General features: G+C 41.5%; 1 protein-coding gene across 1 annotated transcript in view; it reads right to left on the bottom strand.

Annotated features, from left to right (window-relative positions):
* Positions 1 to 1,739: 1,739 nt before the first annotated feature.
* Positions 1,740 to 19,276, bottom strand: part of LOC132869067 (large ribosomal subunit protein eL19-like) — a 21,079-nt gene continuing 3,542 nt past the window's right edge. The window contains exons 2-5 of the mRNA XM_060902421.1: positions 18,752 to 18,872; positions 7,128 to 7,238; positions 2,020 to 2,159; positions 1,740 to 1,768 (exon numbers count right to left, since the gene is read on the bottom strand). Of these exons, the coding sequence (XP_060758404.1) occupies positions 1,740 to 1,768; positions 2,020 to 2,159; positions 7,128 to 7,238; positions 18,752 to 18,872 (401 nt within the window). The remainder of the gene's footprint in view (positions 1,769 to 2,019; positions 2,160 to 7,127; positions 7,239 to 18,751; positions 18,873 to 19,276) is intronic.

Here is a 19,276-nt window from a genome sequence, read left to right as displayed (position 1 = left end):
TACTATACCAGAAACATTTAAAAGTATTTTTTGTAAAAATTTTCAAATTAATCAATATGCTACTAGATACTCAAGCGATTATAGAGTTAAGCTTTGCAGAAACTCCTGTGGATGTTCTATCAGTCTTGACTTGAAGTCACCAGTGTCCTGTTTTACACTGTGGTGTGTGTGTGGGGGGGGCAGCACATCCAAGGAGGACACATCCAGGCTGGACAAACTGATCAGGCGGGCCGGCTCTGTGGTCGGCGTGAAGCTGGACTCTCTGGTGACGGTGGCAGAGAAGAGGACTAGGGACAAAACTCCTTTGTCCATCATGCCATCAGACTGTGCAACTCCTCTCGGGGGGGGGGGGGGGGGGGGGGGGGACAGGAGGACAGAGGACGGGAAGGAGCAGTAGCTGAGCCTAACAATAAGCAAGACTGGACAATGTGCAATATAATGTGCAATATCTCTACTGCTGCCCTGACTGTTCCTCTCTTCCCCATATCTTGTTCTTTTTTATTTGTATATGTAAATACTTAATTTATCTAGAAGTTTTTTCTCTATTTTCTATTCTCGGTTTATCCTGTCATGATACTGCTGGAATTTTAATTTCCCTGAGGGAACCCGCCCAAAGGGATCAATAAAGTTCTAATCTAATCTAATCTAATCTAATCTAATCTAATCTAATCTAATCTAATCTAATCTAATCTCTACAAATTTGCTCTTGCCGCTAATGGGCCTAAATTATGGAATTCCCTCCTGAAGGAACTTAAATCTGAGTCAACCATCATTTAATTAAAAAAAAAAAAAAAAACTTGAAGCAATATTTACTAGGTTTAGCAAAACCATAGGAAGTTTGTATTTAAAGTGTCAAATGTTATTGAAATTGTTGTTTTACTGTTTACAGTTTCATTAACAATTGTTACTCAGTTAATTGAGGATTACTTATTTTTGGCATCTTTCCTTATATTTTTTCTATTGTTGCAACTAATCTTATGTCTTGAATATAATTTGAGACAGTACAAAAGTATAAGCCTGTGGCTTCTTTTTGAATACTGTCTCACCATTAGAGATGCATTACATTTGAATTACATTTAATTTTAATTAAAATTACCGATTCATTGATTCATAAAAATATTATACCTTGTCGAGAATTTGGGAGGAATTTGGGTCGTTTAAAAAAAAAAAATCAAATCCATTTCACGGCACCCAAGAGGAAGTTTTAAATATTCCTACTGGAAGGTTCATTCCATTCAGGTCAGGTCAGGTTAGGATGATGGCAAGCAGAGGTGGAAAAACAGGATTGACCAAGTAAAAGTCCTGCTTAGGTTTTCCTTCTGCCTGTGCTCTCAACACAGGTGATTTCACCAATTAGCTCATCAACCTGGCTTAGGGGATGTGGTAATTAGGATCAGCTGGTTCATTGAATTGGCTGGAGCAAAAATGTGGCAGGGTTTTTACTTTCTGCACCCGGGTTTTTCCACTTCTGATGGCAAGATATAGTTGTTATCTTGCAAAGGAATTTTTGAAACGGTGTTGTCATTCCGATCTATTGAGCCACCACACAACCAAGAAACAAAGACCTAATCCCACTGCACATTGTATACATGCTTGGGTTTTTTTTTTTTTTTTTTCCGTAAGTAGAAAAGGTTATAAATTTCAAGGTGCATGGCTCAGGGAAATTGGAACAAAATCTTTAAATGTGATTTTCTTCTTTTTCATTTTTAAGCATAACCAGACTTGACAATGCTTGAAGTTTACTTCTGGTTGTGATCCACACACACCCCTACATACACAAGAATCACAGTTCAGTTCAGGCCTGAATTTTTTTTTAGAACTATACACAGTAGAAAATATTGATTATGGAAAGGTGTTTCTCGGCTGCCAAACACATTTTCCCGTACTGATGTGATAATTATGAACAATTATGCAACAGTGGCCTATTGTCTATTGTAAAATCTCAACAAAAAAAAAATTAAAACCGTATCTAACCGTATGTTTATTTCAATCAATTTATTTTGTATAACACAGGAATACATGTAGAAAGAAAGCAAAACTTATTTTTTGGATTGGTTTCATTTTCTTTGGATGGGTTCTCTTCCTTCTTGGCCTGAAGTCTTTCTTCTCGCCATTTACGAGCCTCTCTCGTTTTTAAGCGACGAGCTTCTCCTTGGTGACTAAAGAAAGAAAGAAAGAATGAAAAAAAGCAGCTGTAAAACTATACCATCAGAAATGCTGTGCCATTTTAGAAAAAGGGAATATGGCTGCTTTTTTCCAAAACCTTAGCTTTCTTGTTCAACAATAATTAACGGTTATTCCACGAAATCGAGTCGTACATGAGCTGATAGCCGACGAGGCACGTAGCACCGAGTCAGCTATGAGCAATGTACAATGAGAAACAGCATTTTTATTTTTATTTCTTGCAAATTCGATAAATAAAAACTTTATACAAAACATCCGACAAAATCATTCCCGCTTAGAATGTAAACAAACTGGTGAAATGACAGGAGCAATTTGTGAAAAATGCTATAATAATCTCATCATCTGTAGCCGCTTTATCCTGTTCTACAGGGTCGCAGGCAAGCTGGAGCCTATCCCAGCTGACTACGGGTGAAAGGCGGGGTACACCCTGGACAAAATAATAATAATAATTCTTGAAAAATAAAAAAAAACCGATATGTTCTTACCATCGAATACTTTCATTCCATATTTTGTTGCTTTTTTTTGTATTTTTGCGGGTTTTGTTTTTGAGTAGAATTTTTATTTCGTCCTCGGTTGGTTCAGCAACACACTCCACCATTTTGTTTTTCTCTACTCACGGTATATGAGCTGATATCCTAGTAGTACAGTAGCCAATCAGAGCGCACGATTGCTCATATCCGGTGAATGTAGATAGAATAATATCCGTTTATTGCTCGGGAATTTGCTTTAGACTGGCTTCTTATACAGTATTTGTTCAAAAGTGTACTGTATCAGCTAGTATTACAGCATTTAGCTACATGAGATCCAACATATAAAATAAATGTGACAATAAAAAAAAATTAAAAGTAAAATAAATGATACACAAAAACACAACACTACTGAATCAATCTAATCACTGAATGGTAGCATCATGAAGTGTTTGGGAGCTGTTGAGAGTACTTGTGCGCCTTACACGTTTACATTTACAGTAGCAGTCAAAAGTTTGGGCACCTCATGCAATGTTTTTTTTTCTATATTGTTTTTATTCATTAAAAGACACTTCATGTCTGAAAGTGATGATGGATGCTGTTTCTGTTTACTTCGTTGAGAGGTTCTTGACATAATATGAATTACTACAGGTATAGTATGAATAGGGCTATTGACTGTGTTTTCCTTATAATTATCATTTACTGTTTGATCTCAAACACGGTAACAATGCAAGAAATTGCACTAGGTGACTCCCTCATGAAGCTGGTTAAGATAATGACGATAAAGCTTCATCAAGGTAAACGCTAGGTGCTTTGAAAAATCTAAAGTATGAAAAATATTTTGGTTTAACACTTTTTTTGTTTACCGCATAATTCCTTATACAACCCCGATTCCAAAAAAGTTGGGACAAAGTACAAATTGTAAATAAAAACGGAATGCAATAATTTACAAATCTCAAAAACTGATATTGTATTCACAATAGAACATAGACAACACATCAAATGTCGAAAGTGAGACATTTTGAAATTTCATGCCAAATATTGGCTCATTTGAAATTTCATGACAGCAACACATCTCAAAAAAGTTGGGACAGGGGCAATAAGAGGCTGGAAAAGTTAAAGGTACAAAAAAGGAACAGCTGGAGGACCAAATTGCAACTCATTAGGTCAATTGGCAATAGCTCATTAACATGACTGGGTATAAAAAGAGCATCTTGGAGTGGCAGCGGCTCTCAGAAGTAAAGATGGGAAGAGGCTCACCAATCCCCTTAATTCTGCGCCGACAAATAGTGGAGCAATATCAGAAAGGAGTTCGACAGCGTAAAATTGCAAAGAGTTTGAACATATCATCATCTACAGTGCATAATATCATCAAAAGATTCAGAGAACCTGGAAGAATCTCGGTGTGTAAGGGTCAAGGCCGGAAAACCATACTGGGTGCCCGTGATCTTCGGGCCCTTAGACGGCACTGCATCACATACAGGCATGCTTCTGTATTGGAAATCACAAAATGGGCTCAGGAATATTTCCAGAGAACATTATCTGTGAACACAATTCACCGTGCCATCCGCCGTTGCCAGCTAAAACTCTATAGTTCAAAGAAGAAGCCGTATCTAAACATGATCCAGCAGCGCAGACGTCTTCTCTGGGCCAAGGCTCATTTAAAATGGACTGTGGCAAAGTGGAAAACTGTTCTGTGGTCAGACGAATCAAAATTTGAAATTCTTTATGGAAATCAGGGACGCCGTGTCATTCGGACTAAAGAGGAGAAGGACGACCCGAGTTGTTATCAGCGCTCGGTTCAGAAGCCTGCATCTCTGATGGTATGGGGTTGCATTAGTGCGTGTGGCATGGGCAGCTTACACATCTGGAAAGACACCATCAATGCTGAAAGGTATATCCAGGTTCTAGAGCAACATATGCTCCCATCCAGACGATGTCTCTTTCAGGGAAGACCTTGCATTTTCCAACATGACAATGCCAAACCCCATACTGCATCCATTACAGCATCATGGCTGCGTAGAAGAAGGGTCCGGGTACTGAACTGGCCAGCCTGCAGTCCAGATTTTTCACCCATAGAAAACATTTGGCGCATCATAAAACGGAAGATACGACAAAAAAGACCTAAGACAGTTGAGCAACTAGAATCCTACATTAGACAAGAATGGGTTAACATTCCTATCCCTAAACTTGAGCAACTTGTCTCCTCAGTCCCCAGACGTTTACAGACTGTTGTAAAGAGAAAAGGGGATGTCTCACAGTGGTAAACATGGCCTTGTCCCAACTTTTTTGAGATGTGTTGTTGTCATGAAATTTAAAAATCACCTAATTTTTCTCTTTAAATGATACATTTTCTCAGTTTAAACATTTGATATGTCATCTATGTTCTATTCTGAATAAAATATGGAATTTTGAAACTTCCACATCATTGCATTCCATTTTTATTTACAATTTGTACTTTGTCCCAACTTTTTTGGAATCGGGGTTGTATGTTCTGTATGTTATTTCATAGTTTGTTTGTTCTACAATGTAGAAAGAGTCAAAATACAACAAACCTTAGAAATTAGTTGGTGTGTCAACACTTTTGACTGCTACTGTACGTGTAATCTTATCGCTTTCTGTAAGTTGATAACAGCTGAACAGGAACCATGCACAGGAGCCAAATAATGGATTTGGAAGACAGGGATTACTGCTGCTTCCTCTATATCCAAATTCAGGAACTGTCTGTTAAGCAGGATGTTTGAGCAGCGTGACTGAACTTATACTATGACTAGAAAGAATATGGCAGTAACTGATAACAGGGAGAGTGCACGGACGGTCTCGCGCCTGCAAGTCATCTTTTCTGGTTGTTTAACTAAATACCTGTATATACGATGTTCTAAAGTATTCATCCCCCTTGGTGTTTGTCCTGTTTTGTCGCATTACAAGCTGCGACACTGTACACACACACACAAAATTCAATACTCTGTAGAGCCACCTTTTGCTACGATTACAGCTACAAGTCTCTTGGGGTATGTCTCTATTAGCTTAGCACATCTAGCCACTGGGATTTTTGTCCATTCCTCAAGGCAAAACTGCTCCAACTCCTTCAAGTTAGATGGGTTGTGTTGGTGTACAGCAATCTTCAAGTTATGCCACAGATTCTCAATTGGATTGAGGTCTGGACTTTGATTAGGCCATCCCAAGACATTTAAATGTTTCCCTTTAAACCACTCCAGTGTAGCTTTAGCTGTATGTTTAGGGTCATTGTCCTGCTGGGACATGAACCTTCATCCCAGTCTCAAAGCTCTGGCCGACTCAAACAGGTTTTCCTCCAGAATTGCCCTGTATTTAGTGTCATCCATCTTTCCTTCAGTCCTGACCAGCTTTCCTGTCCCTCCAAATGAAAAATATCCCCGCAGCATGATGCTGCCACCACCATGCTTCACTGTAGGAATGGTGTGTTCTCAGGGTGTTGGGTTTGCACCACACATGGTGTTTCCCATGATGGCCATAAAGTTCAGTTTTAGTTTTAAGTTTAGTTTTAGTTTAGTTTTAAGACCAAAGAATCTTCTTCCATGTGTTTGGGGAGTCTGCCACATGCTGTTGGGCAAACTCCAAACGGGTGTTCTTTAAGCAACGGCTTTTTTCTGGCCACTCTTCCATAAAGCCCTGCTCTATGGAGTGTATGGCTTAAAGTGGTCCTATGGACAGATGCTCCCATCTTCGTTGTGGATCTTTGCAGCTCCTTCAGTGTTATCTTTGGTGTCTTTGTTAAATCTCTGATTAATGCCCTCCTTGCCCGGTCTGTGAGTTTTGGTGGGTGGCCTTCTCTTGTCAGGTTTGTAGTGGTGCCATATTCTTTACATTTTGCTATAATGGATTTAATGGTGCTCCTTGGGATATTCAAAGTTTGGGATACTTTTTATAACCCAACCCTGATCTATACTTCTCCACAACTTTGTCTCTGACCTGTTTGTAGGCTCGTTGGTTTTCATGTTGCTTGTTTAGTAGTGTTGCAGAGTCAGGTTCCTTCCAGAGCAGGTTGATTTATACAGACATCATGTGATGGATCATGTGACACTTTGATTGAACACAGGTGGATCTTAATCAATTAATTATGTGACTTATGAAATGAACTGGTTGGACCAGCTCTTATTTAGGAGTTTCATACGAAAGGGGGTGAAAACCTATGCACTGTCCAGATTTCTGTTTTTTCATCTTAATTATTGTTTGTGTCACAATTTAAAAACAAATTCACCTTTAAAGTGGTTGGCATGTTGTGTAAACCAAATTGTGCTAACAGTCCAAATATCCATTTTAATTCCAGCTTGTAATGCGACAACTCAGGACAAACACAAAAGAGGAATGAATACTTTTGCAAGACGCTATTATCATGTTATACTTTCCCTGACAACATGTTAAACTTCAAACTTAATTTTCCACACTGGGCGCTTGTTCCTTGCGCCACAGGAAGTGGCTGTAATTCACACTTACGCCAGGAGTTTCTTGCGAGCCAGGTCGGCTTTGAGCTTGTGAACATGTTCCATCAGGAGCCGCTTGTTCTTGAACACGTTTCCCTTTACCTTTAAATACAGGATGTGGTACCTGAGAGGAGGATTACACAGACAGGAGTGTCCACATATTATAGTCTCACTGGGAGCAAAGCAGGTTAGAAAAATATTCAGAATCATTGCATTAGCTGAAAATAAATTCCATAAGGAACATTATTCTTAAGTCAACAAGCACAAGACAAGACAGACTGTTTCATCACATTCTAATCAACTGAAACAAAAAAGTGCATTCATGACATTGTGATAAATACATTCCTTTGCTTTCTGTTGCCAAGAAAAACGATCAGCTTCCTTGTTGTCATACTTACCGTAATATTGCAGTCTCAAATTACCCAGCAACACGAAGTATGCGAAAAGGTTTTATGTACAACAAGCAGTACACTTTGCAAACATGATCCAGAATAAATCCAGAAGAGATTATTCAATTTATTGAAATACAGTGCTGTGCAAAAATCTTAGACAAATGCCATAGACCAAAAATGGATAAAAAAATATTGAAATGAAATGTTTTAACATAAAAAAATAATAATGTAAACAGTAAGGGCCTTTCTGTGTGGAGTTTGCATGTTCTCCCCGTGTCCGCGTGGGTTTCCTCCGGGTGCTCCGGTTTCCCCCACAGTCCAAAGACATGCAGGTTAGGTTAACTGGTGACTCTAAATTGACCGTAGGTGTGAATGTGAGTGTGAATGGTTGTCTGTGTCTATGTGTCAGCCCTGTGATGACCTGGCAACTTGTCCAGGGTGTACCCCGCCTTTCGCCCGTAGTCAGCTGGGACAGGCTCCAGCTTGCCTGCGACCCTGTAGAAGGATAAAGCGGCTAGAGATAATGAGATGAGATGAGAACCAGAATCGACATCTGTGTAAAAGGGACAGTCAGAATGGCGCGGTGATGTTTCTGACATTTGCCATTCTTCTTTCTGAGACCAGCACGAATTCATACATCTCCATTTACGCTGTCAAAGGTCTGCACACCTTTCTGCCTCAAACCACTTTTTACTTCTCTTCACTTTCTCCTCCAACATAATTCTGATCGCACAAACATGTTACTCTCCTTTCACGAGTCTCTCCTCTTCCTTCTTACCTTTCATTCTGATTCTCTCTCTCTCTCTCTCTCTCTCAAAAGTCTTGGGCACATGTAAAGAAATGCTGTCGACCAAAAATGGCTAAAAACTAATGAAATTAAATGTTTTAACATCAAAAAATACTATAAACAGTCAGCCATAATAAATGAAACAGTCAATATTTGGTGTGAGACGAAATTCCCTTTGCTTTAAAAAAAATAGTAGTCTGAGGTACGGTGAGTGCAGTTTTATAAGGAAATGAGCTGTAGGTTTTACTGAGCATCTTCCAGAACCAGCCACAGTTCTTCTGGAAACTTTGTCACACTCGCTGCTTCATTTTGCCGCAAAACCCAGTAGCCTTCATTATGTTTTCTTTTATAATCTGAAAAGTGCTCTCTTATGTGGGCGTTGTACCGGTCGGTTGTGGTAAAGAAAGAGCTGAGCCAAAAGGCAAAGCTTTCGATTTCCCAGTCGATCTACGTTCCAATCCTCACCTATGGTCATAAGATTTGAATAGCAACCAAAAAGATGATGAGATCGCAGATAAAAGCAGCTGAAATGAGCTCTCTCCATAGGGTGGCTGGACTCACCCTTAGAGATACGGTGAGGAGCTCAGACATCCGGAGGGATCTCGGAGTAGAGCGGCTGCTCCTTCGTGTCGAAAGGAGTCAGCTGAGGTTTTCCGGGCACATCTAACTGGGAGGAGAGCTCGGGGTAGACCTAGAACACGCTGGAGAGATTATATATATCTTATCTGGCCTGGGAGTGCCTTGGGATCCTCCAGACGGAACTGGAAAACATTGCTGGGCAGAGGGACGCCTGGAATACCCTGCTGCCACTGGGACCTGACTTCGGATAAGTGGAAGAAGATGGATGGATGTGGTCTCTTATGTAATATACTGCTCAGATACAAACATTTTTTTTTCTGTAACTTTTAATTTTGTGCTGGAAAACGAACGTTTGGACTCTAAAATGTTTTTGTACTGACTCGGTAATGTAGAAGTCATAAAACAGAAATCTAACAAAGTTTGTATGAAAAAAATACTGTGTGTACGACTTTTCCACAGTACTGTATATCAATAAGGTTCTGGGATTTCATAGTGAGAGCTATTATCTCCTAAACAAACTAAAATCTCAGGCACTGCAGACCTCGTTCACTTCAGATAAGATCAGCGTTCATGGTTCCACCATTAGAAAGAGCAAAAATGGTATCTGTGGATGAGTTTCAAGGAGAAAAAAAAAAACTCTGCTGACCCAGAGGAACATAATAAGGGCTCGTCTCACACCGACCAAAAAAAAAAAACGCATCTTGAAGCCTTTTGAGATCATATTCTGTGGACTGAGGAGTTGAAAGTGGAACATTTTGGAAGACCTGTGTCCCATTGCAACACAGCATTCGACAATAAGAGCATCATCCTAACAGTCATATACGCTAATCAGTCCGTGAGTTGCGTGACCTTCCTTCAATAAATAAATATAAAATGATCTTATAAAACCTGTGCTTGGTGCTTACTCATGTTCTGCCTATAATGTCATTATTTCTTATAAGAACCTGAAAACGTTTCATGTCACAAATGTGCCAAAATGGAGGAAGTCAGGCAGGATGGGGAAAACCCTTTTTCATGGCACTGTACAACAATTTACAGGACAAAGGGGGAAAAAAGGTCAAGCAAAGAAGCAACAAAACTTGTTTCAAGTCAAGTCAAGTCAATTTATTGTCAAATATGCTATACATGCTCAAAATACAGCACAGATGAAATTACAGTCCTCTCTGACCCACGGTGCAAACAGGCAACGCAATAAATAAAAAATAGAATAATTGAAATAAACAATACAAACAGTATAAACACTCGAGATAAGAACTGGACATAGACTAAACACTCAGCTTCATTCTCCGACTCTTTAGCACAACAGAGGGCACAGAACAGGCGGTCCTTACACTCGACCTTCAGAGATAAACTCCCTCATAAGCCAGATATTCTGGATTTATTCTGTCCACATTCACTGGATATGAGCAATCGCGTGCTCTGATTGGCTACTCTACTACTAAGCTATCAGCTCATATCCCGTGAGTAGAGAAAAACAAAATGGCGGAGCGTATTGCTGAACCAACCGAGGATGAAATAAAAACTACTTGAAAAACTCTACTTGAAAACAAAACCTCAAAAAATACAAAAAAAAAGCAACAAAATATGGAATGAAAGTATTTTTTTTATTTTTCAAGAATTATTATTATCGCAGGACAGCACGGTGGTGTAGTGGTTAGCGCCGTCGCCTCACAGCAAGAAGGTCCGGGTTCGAGCCCCGTGGCTGGCGAGGGCCTTTCTGTGTGGAGTTTGCATGTTCTCCCCGTGTCCGCGTGGGTTTCCTCCGGGTGCTCCGGTTTCCCCCACAGTCCAAAGACATGCAGGTTAGGTTAACTGGTGACTCTAAATTGACCGTAGGTGTGAATGTGAGTGTGAATGGTTGTCTGTGTCTATGTGTCAGCCCTGTGATGACCTGGCGACTTGTCCAGGGTGTACCCCGCCTTTCGCCCGTAGTCAGCTGGGATAGGCTCCAGCTTGCCTGCAATCCTGTAGAACAGGATAAAGCGGCTAGAGATGATGAGATGAGATGAGAAATTTGCAAAAAAATAAAAATGCTATGTTTCTCAAAATCCAGTAAAGGTGGATAGAATAAAACAGTTATTCCACTCAATCTCGTCACACATGGCTTATAACTATCAGCTTATGTACGACTCGATTTTGTAAATAAGGCCCTTCAATATTCCAGCTTTAGGTGATTTGCACAGATCCAAACAAAGCTGGCATGAAGTCGTGTTAGTGTGTGTTGTGCAACCAGAGGCGATGACACACTGCAAGAGAGTGAAGGCATCTAGGGTGACAAAAACACACATCGGAAATATGAATAACCCGGGAATACCGGTGCTGCTTTAAAAACAGTGGCAGGTGAACTGAGTGTTCAGGTGCTTTTGTTCACTGAGTACATTTTATTCCACTCTTCAGACACAAGGAATGTTGCTGGGCATCATATGCAACATGTACAGTAATCACTTCCATTAAATTATTGACATTTAAGGGAAGTAACAGCACACATTATAATAAGCACAAACAGTTCTGTACAAAAGACTTAGGCACCGGTTTTTGTTTTTGTTTTTCTTACAAACTTTGTTATAGATTTCTATTTTATGACTTTGGAGTCAGTCCAAAAACATTTTAGAGTCCAAACATTCATTTTCCAGCACAAAATTAAATGTTACAGGAAAAAAAATGTTTGTATCTGAGCAGCATATTCCATAAGCGAGCACTTTTCAGATTAAAAAAGAAAACATAATGAAGGCTGCTGGGTTTTGGTGCAAAATGAAGACGCGAGTGTAACAGTCAAAGTGTCCAGAAGAACTGTGGCTGGTTCTGTAAGATGTTCAGTAAAACCTACAGCTCATTTCCACATAAAACTGCACTCACTGTACCTCAGACTACTATTTTTTTAAAGGAGAACTGAAGGCAAATTTTTTTATTATCAAAATTCTATTTCTCTCATTTTATTAAATATAGGAATGCATTTCTGATCGCTATTTTGTCACTGCTATGGCAGGTTATGAGTGTTTGAAATATGCTCTGTAATATATCAGTCCATATGTCAAAGCAATGGCCGTAAACGAGATGCGTTGAGACCTGTGCGAGACATCGTAGGACGGAAATAAAACGTACAGCGGAAATCAAAGTGACTGACATCTGCCGACGTTGTCAAAAGATGCGCGCGCCCTCTTTCGAATGCTGACGGAATCAAGCCGGAAGTTCTGTTTGTTTTGATAGCAGTCAGGAAAGTTTGAAAAAAGTAGGCAGTAATCGTCATTTAAACTCGTTTTTGTGCAATATTTCGTTTGAAAAACAGTTTTCAAAATGGCGGCACTGACACCTGGCTGACACTTCACGTTTCGAAGTCTCGCACAAGTCTAATGAAGATCGCGCGGATAAGCGACGCCTGCCATGGACCAAACGAACTAAATTCAACACGGCTAAAAACCGAATAGGCCAATAAGTATAATATTTAATTGCAATTAGTTGCCAATACGAGTCACGATATAAGGTTACTAAAACCGAAAACGGAATTGAATAACACGTTAATTAAGAAATAAAGCAAGTTTAACAATGACTTCAGTTCTCCTTTAAAGCAAAGGGAATTTAGTCTCACACCTAGGCCGAATCCCATTTCACCCCTTGGACATACCCCTTGGCCCTTCCCCTCCATTTTGCGCGTTCACGTGAAGGGGTAGGGGTATCCCAATCCCAGTTAACGCGGAGGGGTAGGGGAAGGGGTAGGGCTTCTGTACCCCTCCAAACGGAGATTTTCCTGGAGCTGACTCCGAACGAAGGGGTTTGAGTGATTTCCCACAATGCCATGCGGATTTCAGCGAGATTTCATGCGGATTTCAGAAAGATGGCGGTTCCCGCGGCGAAAGATTGTCATAAATGTATTTTCTCCATTATTTACGTGTTTTAAGTTGTTATCCAGAGGAAACACGCCGCTTGATTCGCTTTCGAGCTGAGAATGAGCAGCGATTTCTGAAATCCAAGCTGCTGCTAAAAAGCTTTGGGAGTGAGTATTGTTTTCGGTTGCTTGACTGCGTACATTTTGTTCTGTTATTCTCGCTTTTATTGTTTACATGAGTGTTCTGACACCTCATTCTGTCGGATGTGGTGCACGAAGCGCCAAAGATATCCCATTCAGTGGTGTTAGTTAACAAATCACACCCTGCCAGCAGAGATTTCTGGTTCTGCCTCTGGCTCTGACTGTAGCGGCTGGTCGCAGCCAGTGACGCATTTGGTCGCGTTTTGCTAACGTAAACGCTGACGAAGGTACGCGATGATGTATGCGATCGTTGAAGGGCTATCCCAATACGTAGGGGTTGAATTTCAAGCCCTATCCCTTGTAGCTCAGTTTCAAGGGGAAGGGCCAAGGGGAAGGGGGAGGGGAAGGGGGAGGGGTAGAAATTAGAATTGGGATTGGGCCCAAATATTGACTTTGTTTCATTTATTATGGCTGACTGTTTATAGTATTTTTTTAATGTTGAAACATTCATTTCATTAGTTTTTAAGCCATTTTTGGTCAACAGCATTTCTTTACATGTGCCCAAGACTTTTGAGAGAGAGAGAGAGAGAGAGAGAGAGAGAGAGAGAGAGAGAGAATCAGAATGAAAGGTAAGAAGGAAGAGGAGAGACTCGTGAGAGGAGAGCAACATGTTTGTGCGATCAGAATTATGTTGGAGGAGAAAGTGAAGAGAAGTAAAAAGCGGTTTGAGGCAGAAAGGTGTGCAGACCTTTGACAGCGTAAATGGAGATGTCTGAATTCGTGCTGATCTCAGAAAGAAGAATGGCAAATGTCAGAAACATCACCGCGCCATACTGACTGTCCCTTTTACACAGATGTCGATTCTGGTTCTGTTATTACCAGTGAGCCGGAACAACAGACCCCCATTGCACATTCGGATGTTTTAGTAAGAATGCTGTTCATAGACTTTAGCTCAGCATTCAACACAATCATTCCTCAACAGCTCATTCATAAACTGGACCAGCTGGGACTCAACACCTCCCTGTGCAACTGGCTGCTGGACTTCCTGACAGGGAGACCACAGACTGTACGGGTTGGCAGCAACTCCTCCAGCACCATCACACTGAACACGGGGGCCCCCCAAGGATGTGTGCTAAGCCCCTCCTCTTCACTCTGCTGACCCACGACTGCACACCAACATCCAGCTCAAATCTCTTCATTATGTTTGCGGATGACACGACTGTGGTGGGTCTCATCAACAATGGCGATGAGACAATCTACAGGAGTGAGGTGAGCCGCTTGGCCATGTGGTGCAAGGACAACAATCTCCGTCTGAATGTGGAGAAGACGAAGGAGATTGTTGTGGACTTCAGGAGAGAGCACACCCAGCATGCACCACTATCTATCGACGGTGCTGCAGTGGAGAGGGTGAGCAGCACCAAGTTTCTGGGTGTGCACATCTCTGAAGACCTGTCCTGGAGCAACAACACCGCATCACTGGCCAAAAAAGCCCAACAGCGTCTGTACTTCCTCCACAAACTGAGGAGAGCAAGAGCCCCGGCCCCCATCATGCACACTTTCTACAGAGGCACCATTGAGAACATCCTGACCAGCTGCATCACCGTGTGGTACGGCACCTGCACTGTGTCCTGCTGCAAGACTCTGCAGCGCATAGTGAGAGCAGCTGAGAGGATCATTGGTGTCTCTCTCCCTTCTCTAATGGATATTTATAATTCCCGCCTCACCCGCAAAGCCATCAGGATTGCAGGTGACCCCACCCACCCACCCATCTCACAGCCTCTTCAGCCTGCTGCCATCGGGGAGGAGACTGCAGAGTCTCTGGGCCAAAACCAGCAGGCTCAAGAACAGTTTCTTTCACCAGGCGGTCAGGAGGCTCAACTCCCTCCCTGTTCTGCCCTTCCTCCCCCCTCTGCCACAGATTCTGCTCGCACCCCCCCGTCCCCCCTTCAGCATCTGACATGTCACCCTCACAGTCCCCCCCCCCCCCCCCCCCCCAACACACACACACACACACACACGTCATCGTTCATTAACACACTGAACTCAGGGACCGCACATCTCACTTTACCTCACTCATTTGCACTATTCCGTACTACTCATCTTAACAGCTGCTAGTTTGTTTATTCTGCTTATTTCATGTTTCATAGTGCCCTTGACTGTTTGTTTATTTGAACCAATTTATATATGTGTGTGTGTGTGTGTGTGTGTGTGTGTGTGTGTGTGTGTGTTTAGTCTTTGTCTAGTTCTTATCTAGTGTTTATACTGTTTATTTATACTGTTTATATTGTTTGTCTGAGTGTTTAGTCTATGTCTAGTTCCTATCTAGAGTGTTTATACTGTTTATATTGTTTGTTTTTTCAATTATTCTATTTTTATTTTTATTTATTGCATTGCCTGTTTGCACCGTGGGTCAGAGAGGACTGAAATTTTATCTGTGCTGTATGTCGAGCATGTATAGCATATTTGACAATAAAGTTGACTTGACTTGATACAGAACACGAGGCGGAATAAAAGTGGAAGAATTCCGCCATGAACAGTTTGTGTAACAGGGGAAATGGGATCATGAACAACTTTCTCCAACACACTGATTTGTCTTGAAAACGAACTACTCTTGTGTTTTGTCTGCCATCTAATGGCAGGAATAATTAAATGTTCCGACATAAAATGCTACATAATAAATAGTTTGGCATAATTTGTCAATCCCTGATATGGACAGACATTCTCAAAAACAACACAAACTGTAGATTATTAACTGTAATAATAATAATAATAATAATAATAATAATAATAATAATAATAAATTCCTTTAGAAATTTTGAAATGTACCTGCTTTGTTCATTTCTGCCTAGTAACCAGAATTACTCTTACCTGTTGAGCAATTTGTTGCTCTGGTGTCTGGGGTTCCCAGGGGGAGCGGGAAAACACACACACACACACACACACACACACACACACAGCTCTCTAATTCCCAAGTGGATAACAGTTTGAGTCAAAACTTGCCATCGAATATGGTGTCATATCCAAATAATTTCATCACGAGAAGCGTTGCAAGGGGGGTGGCACGGTGGTGTAGTGGTTAGCGCTGTCGCCTCACAGCAAGAAGGTCCGGGTTCGAGCCCCGTGGCCGGCGAGTGCCTTTCTGTGCGGAGTTTGCATGTTCTCCCCGTGTCCGCGTGGGTTTCCTCCGGGTGCTCCGGTTTCCCCCACAGTCCAAAGACATGCAGGTTAGGTTAACTGGTGACTCTAAATTGACCGTAGGTGTGAATGTGAGTGTGAATGGTTGTCTGTGTCTATGTGTCAGCCCTGTGATGACCTGGCGACTTGTCCAGGGTGTACCCCGCCTTTCGCCCGTAGTCAGCTGGGATAGGCTCCAGCTTGCCTGCGACCCTGTAGAAGGATAAAGCGGCTAGAGATAATGAGATGAGATGAGATGAGATTTTTGATCGCTTTTATGTCACTGCTATGGCAAGTTATGAGTATATGAAATATGCTCTGTAATATATCAGTCCATATGTCAAAGCGATGGCCGTACACGAGATTCGCTGAGACCTGTGTGAGAGATCGTAGGATGGAAGTAAAATGTACAGTGGAAATCAAAGTGACCAACATCTGCCAACATTGTCAAAAGACGCGCACGCCCTCTTTCGAATGCTGACGGAATCAAGCCGGAAGTTCTGTTTGTTTTGATAGCAATCAGGAAAGTTTGAAAAAAGTAGGCAGTAATCGTCATTTAAACTTGTTTTTGTGCAATATTTCGTTTGGAAAACAGTTTTCAAAATGACAGCACTGACACCTGGCTGACACTTCACGCTTCGAAGTCTCGCACAAGTCTCGTGAAGATCGCGCGGATAAGCGACGCCTGCCGTGGCCCAAACGAACTAAATTCAACATGGCTAAAAACCAAATAGGCCGATAAGTTTTATATTTAACTGGAATTAGTTGCCGATACGAGTCACGATATAAGGTTACTAAAACCGAAAACGTAATTGAATAACACGTTAATTAAGAAATAAAGCAAGTTTAAAAATGACTTCAGTTCTCCTTTAACAGGAAGAAAATTTTCAAATTAGGAACGAGTCACGTTACTGGTTGCATTTGAAGCAGGAAATTTTACATCCAAATCACAGTAACGATGTTAAGAAATAAATCAGACAATGCACAGGCAGTTTAGTGAAATCCCTACAGTTGTGGTCTTGACTGGACTTGAAATAAAATCCCACGTCTCTACGTCTGAGACCGAGAAAAAATGCGGTCGATTCCGAGATGAGCCCAAGACCTTCAAAAAGTGGTCCTGAGACCAGTCTCAAGTACTACAACCGTAGCCAAAGGTATGGTTAAGGTTTTGGATATATTAGGAAAAGCTTTAAGTAATGTGAACATTTAGAAACTGTAGCACAAACTGCGGAAAAAGTTAAACAGAAAGGTGTCAGCAGTACTTTTTTCCGCAGTTTGTGCTACAGTAAAGCCTAAGTCACAACCGGACGTACGAATTTTCGGCCGTGCGATTTTTGGCGTTTCCCAAATCGCTGTGGTTTTTTTGTTTGTGGAGAAAGACGTACGTTGGCCGTAAGTTTGTCTTGCAACCTGAAAAAAAACGTAAGCGCCCGTAGAGTTTGTTTGACATGACAAAGAACCTCTGCGGCCGGTCTGCGGCCAGTCTACGGCTCGAAAATCAGCACGTCACATGCGTGCCCTCCATGTGTTTCACGCGCACCCTCCATGCGTTTCACGCGCACCCTCCATGCGTTTCTTGCATTTTTTGCACGTAGACCGGCCCATAGGAGCACGTACGTAAGCCTCGGTTGTGACCGAGGCTTAACTCTTCTGTGAGATTGGACCATATGGACTAGCCTTCGTGCCCTATGCGAACCAATGAGCCTTCGACACCCATGACCTTGTCCTTCCTTGGACCGCTTTTGTTCGGTACTAGCCGCTGCATACCGGGAACCCCCTACAAGATGTGCCATTTTGGAGATGCTCAGTCGCAGTCATCTCGCCATCACAATTTGTCCCTTGTCAAAGTCGTTCACTTACACTTGCCCATTTTTCCTGCTTCCAACATATCAACTTCAAAAACTGACTGTTCTCTTGCTGCCTAATATATCCCACCCGTCAATGTGTGCCATTGTAATAAGACACTCAACGTTATCCACTTCACCTGTCAGTGTTTTTAATGTTATGTCTCATCGGCGTACGGAAACATGCATTGCCTTCTGAATAAAAAAACAAACCCCTCAGCTCGATTTTAACTTAACTACAATAAACTCTAAAAATGTTCTCACTCAGTTTGTGTTTTAATTCTTGCTTCTATGAATCTATATTTTTACACTACCGTTCAAAAGTTTGGGGTCACCCAGACAATTTTGTGTCTTCCATGAAAAGTCACACTTTTATTTACCACCATAAGTTGTAAAATGAATAGAAAATATAGTCAAGACATTTTTCTGGCCATTTTGAGCATTTAATCGACCCCACAAATGCGATGCTCCAGAAACTCAATCTGCTCAAAGGAAGGTCAGTTTTATAGCTTCTCTAAAGAGCTAAACTGTTTTCAGCTGTGCTAACATGATTGTACAAGGGTTTTCTAATCATCCATTAGCCTTCTGAGGCAATGAGCAAACACATTGTACCATTAGAACACTGGAGTGAGAGTTGCTGGAAATGGGCCTCTATACACCTATGGAGATATTGCACCAAAAACCAGACATTTGCAGCTAGAATAGTCATTTACCACATTAGCAATGTATAGAGTGGATTTCTGATTAGTTTAAAGTGATCTTCATTGAAAAGAACAGTGCTTTTCTTTCAAAAATAAGGACATTTCAAAGTGACCCCAAACTTTTGAACGGTAGTGTAAATGTAGATTACTGTAGTTAATCACAAAAATAGAAAGGTAAGCAAAAGCCATGACTCACATGTGTCTGTCGATCTTCTTGCCGTCTCGGTAGCGTGTGAGCAACCTGCGCAGAACCCGCATCCGTCTCATCCAGCACAGCTTCTCTGGCATGCGAGCGTTTGCTGTGCCCTTCCTCTTACCTGTTCATTCCACATTAAATCATATAGAAATATGCATTGTCAGACAAAGAGATACAATTCTTGGGTTTCAATCACGTGACGTTTCTTAGCTGGTGGTCGAGCAAACCAAAACAGCTGCCGTAGTGCAAAAACTAGCGATAACTTATCAGAGTACGCTTGTAATCTAGAAGCCGCTGCTCATTTTAGATCTATTCAGAAGATCGCTATGTGCAATGGAATCGACCCCTACAGTCTGGGAAAGAAGGATCTCGAAAACTACCCTTCAGTCGAGTTCCCCGACATCTCGAACTATCTGGTGTTGCAGACGTCCTTCTACACCACACAACAGATGGAAGCATGGAAGAGTATGGAGGCTTACAACTCTTTTTTTTTTTGCATGTGGCTGGGTAAGGTGACTCAGTTTA

This window comes from Neoarius graeffei, chromosome 20 (genome assembly GCF_027579695.1).
Source record: "Neoarius graeffei isolate fNeoGra1 chromosome 20, fNeoGra1.pri, whole genome shotgun sequence".
NCBI lineage: Eukaryota > Metazoa > Chordata > Actinopteri > Siluriformes > Ariidae > Neoarius > Neoarius graeffei.
Note: the sequence above shows the minus strand (reverse complement) of the source record. Positions and strands in the feature narration are given on the sequence as shown.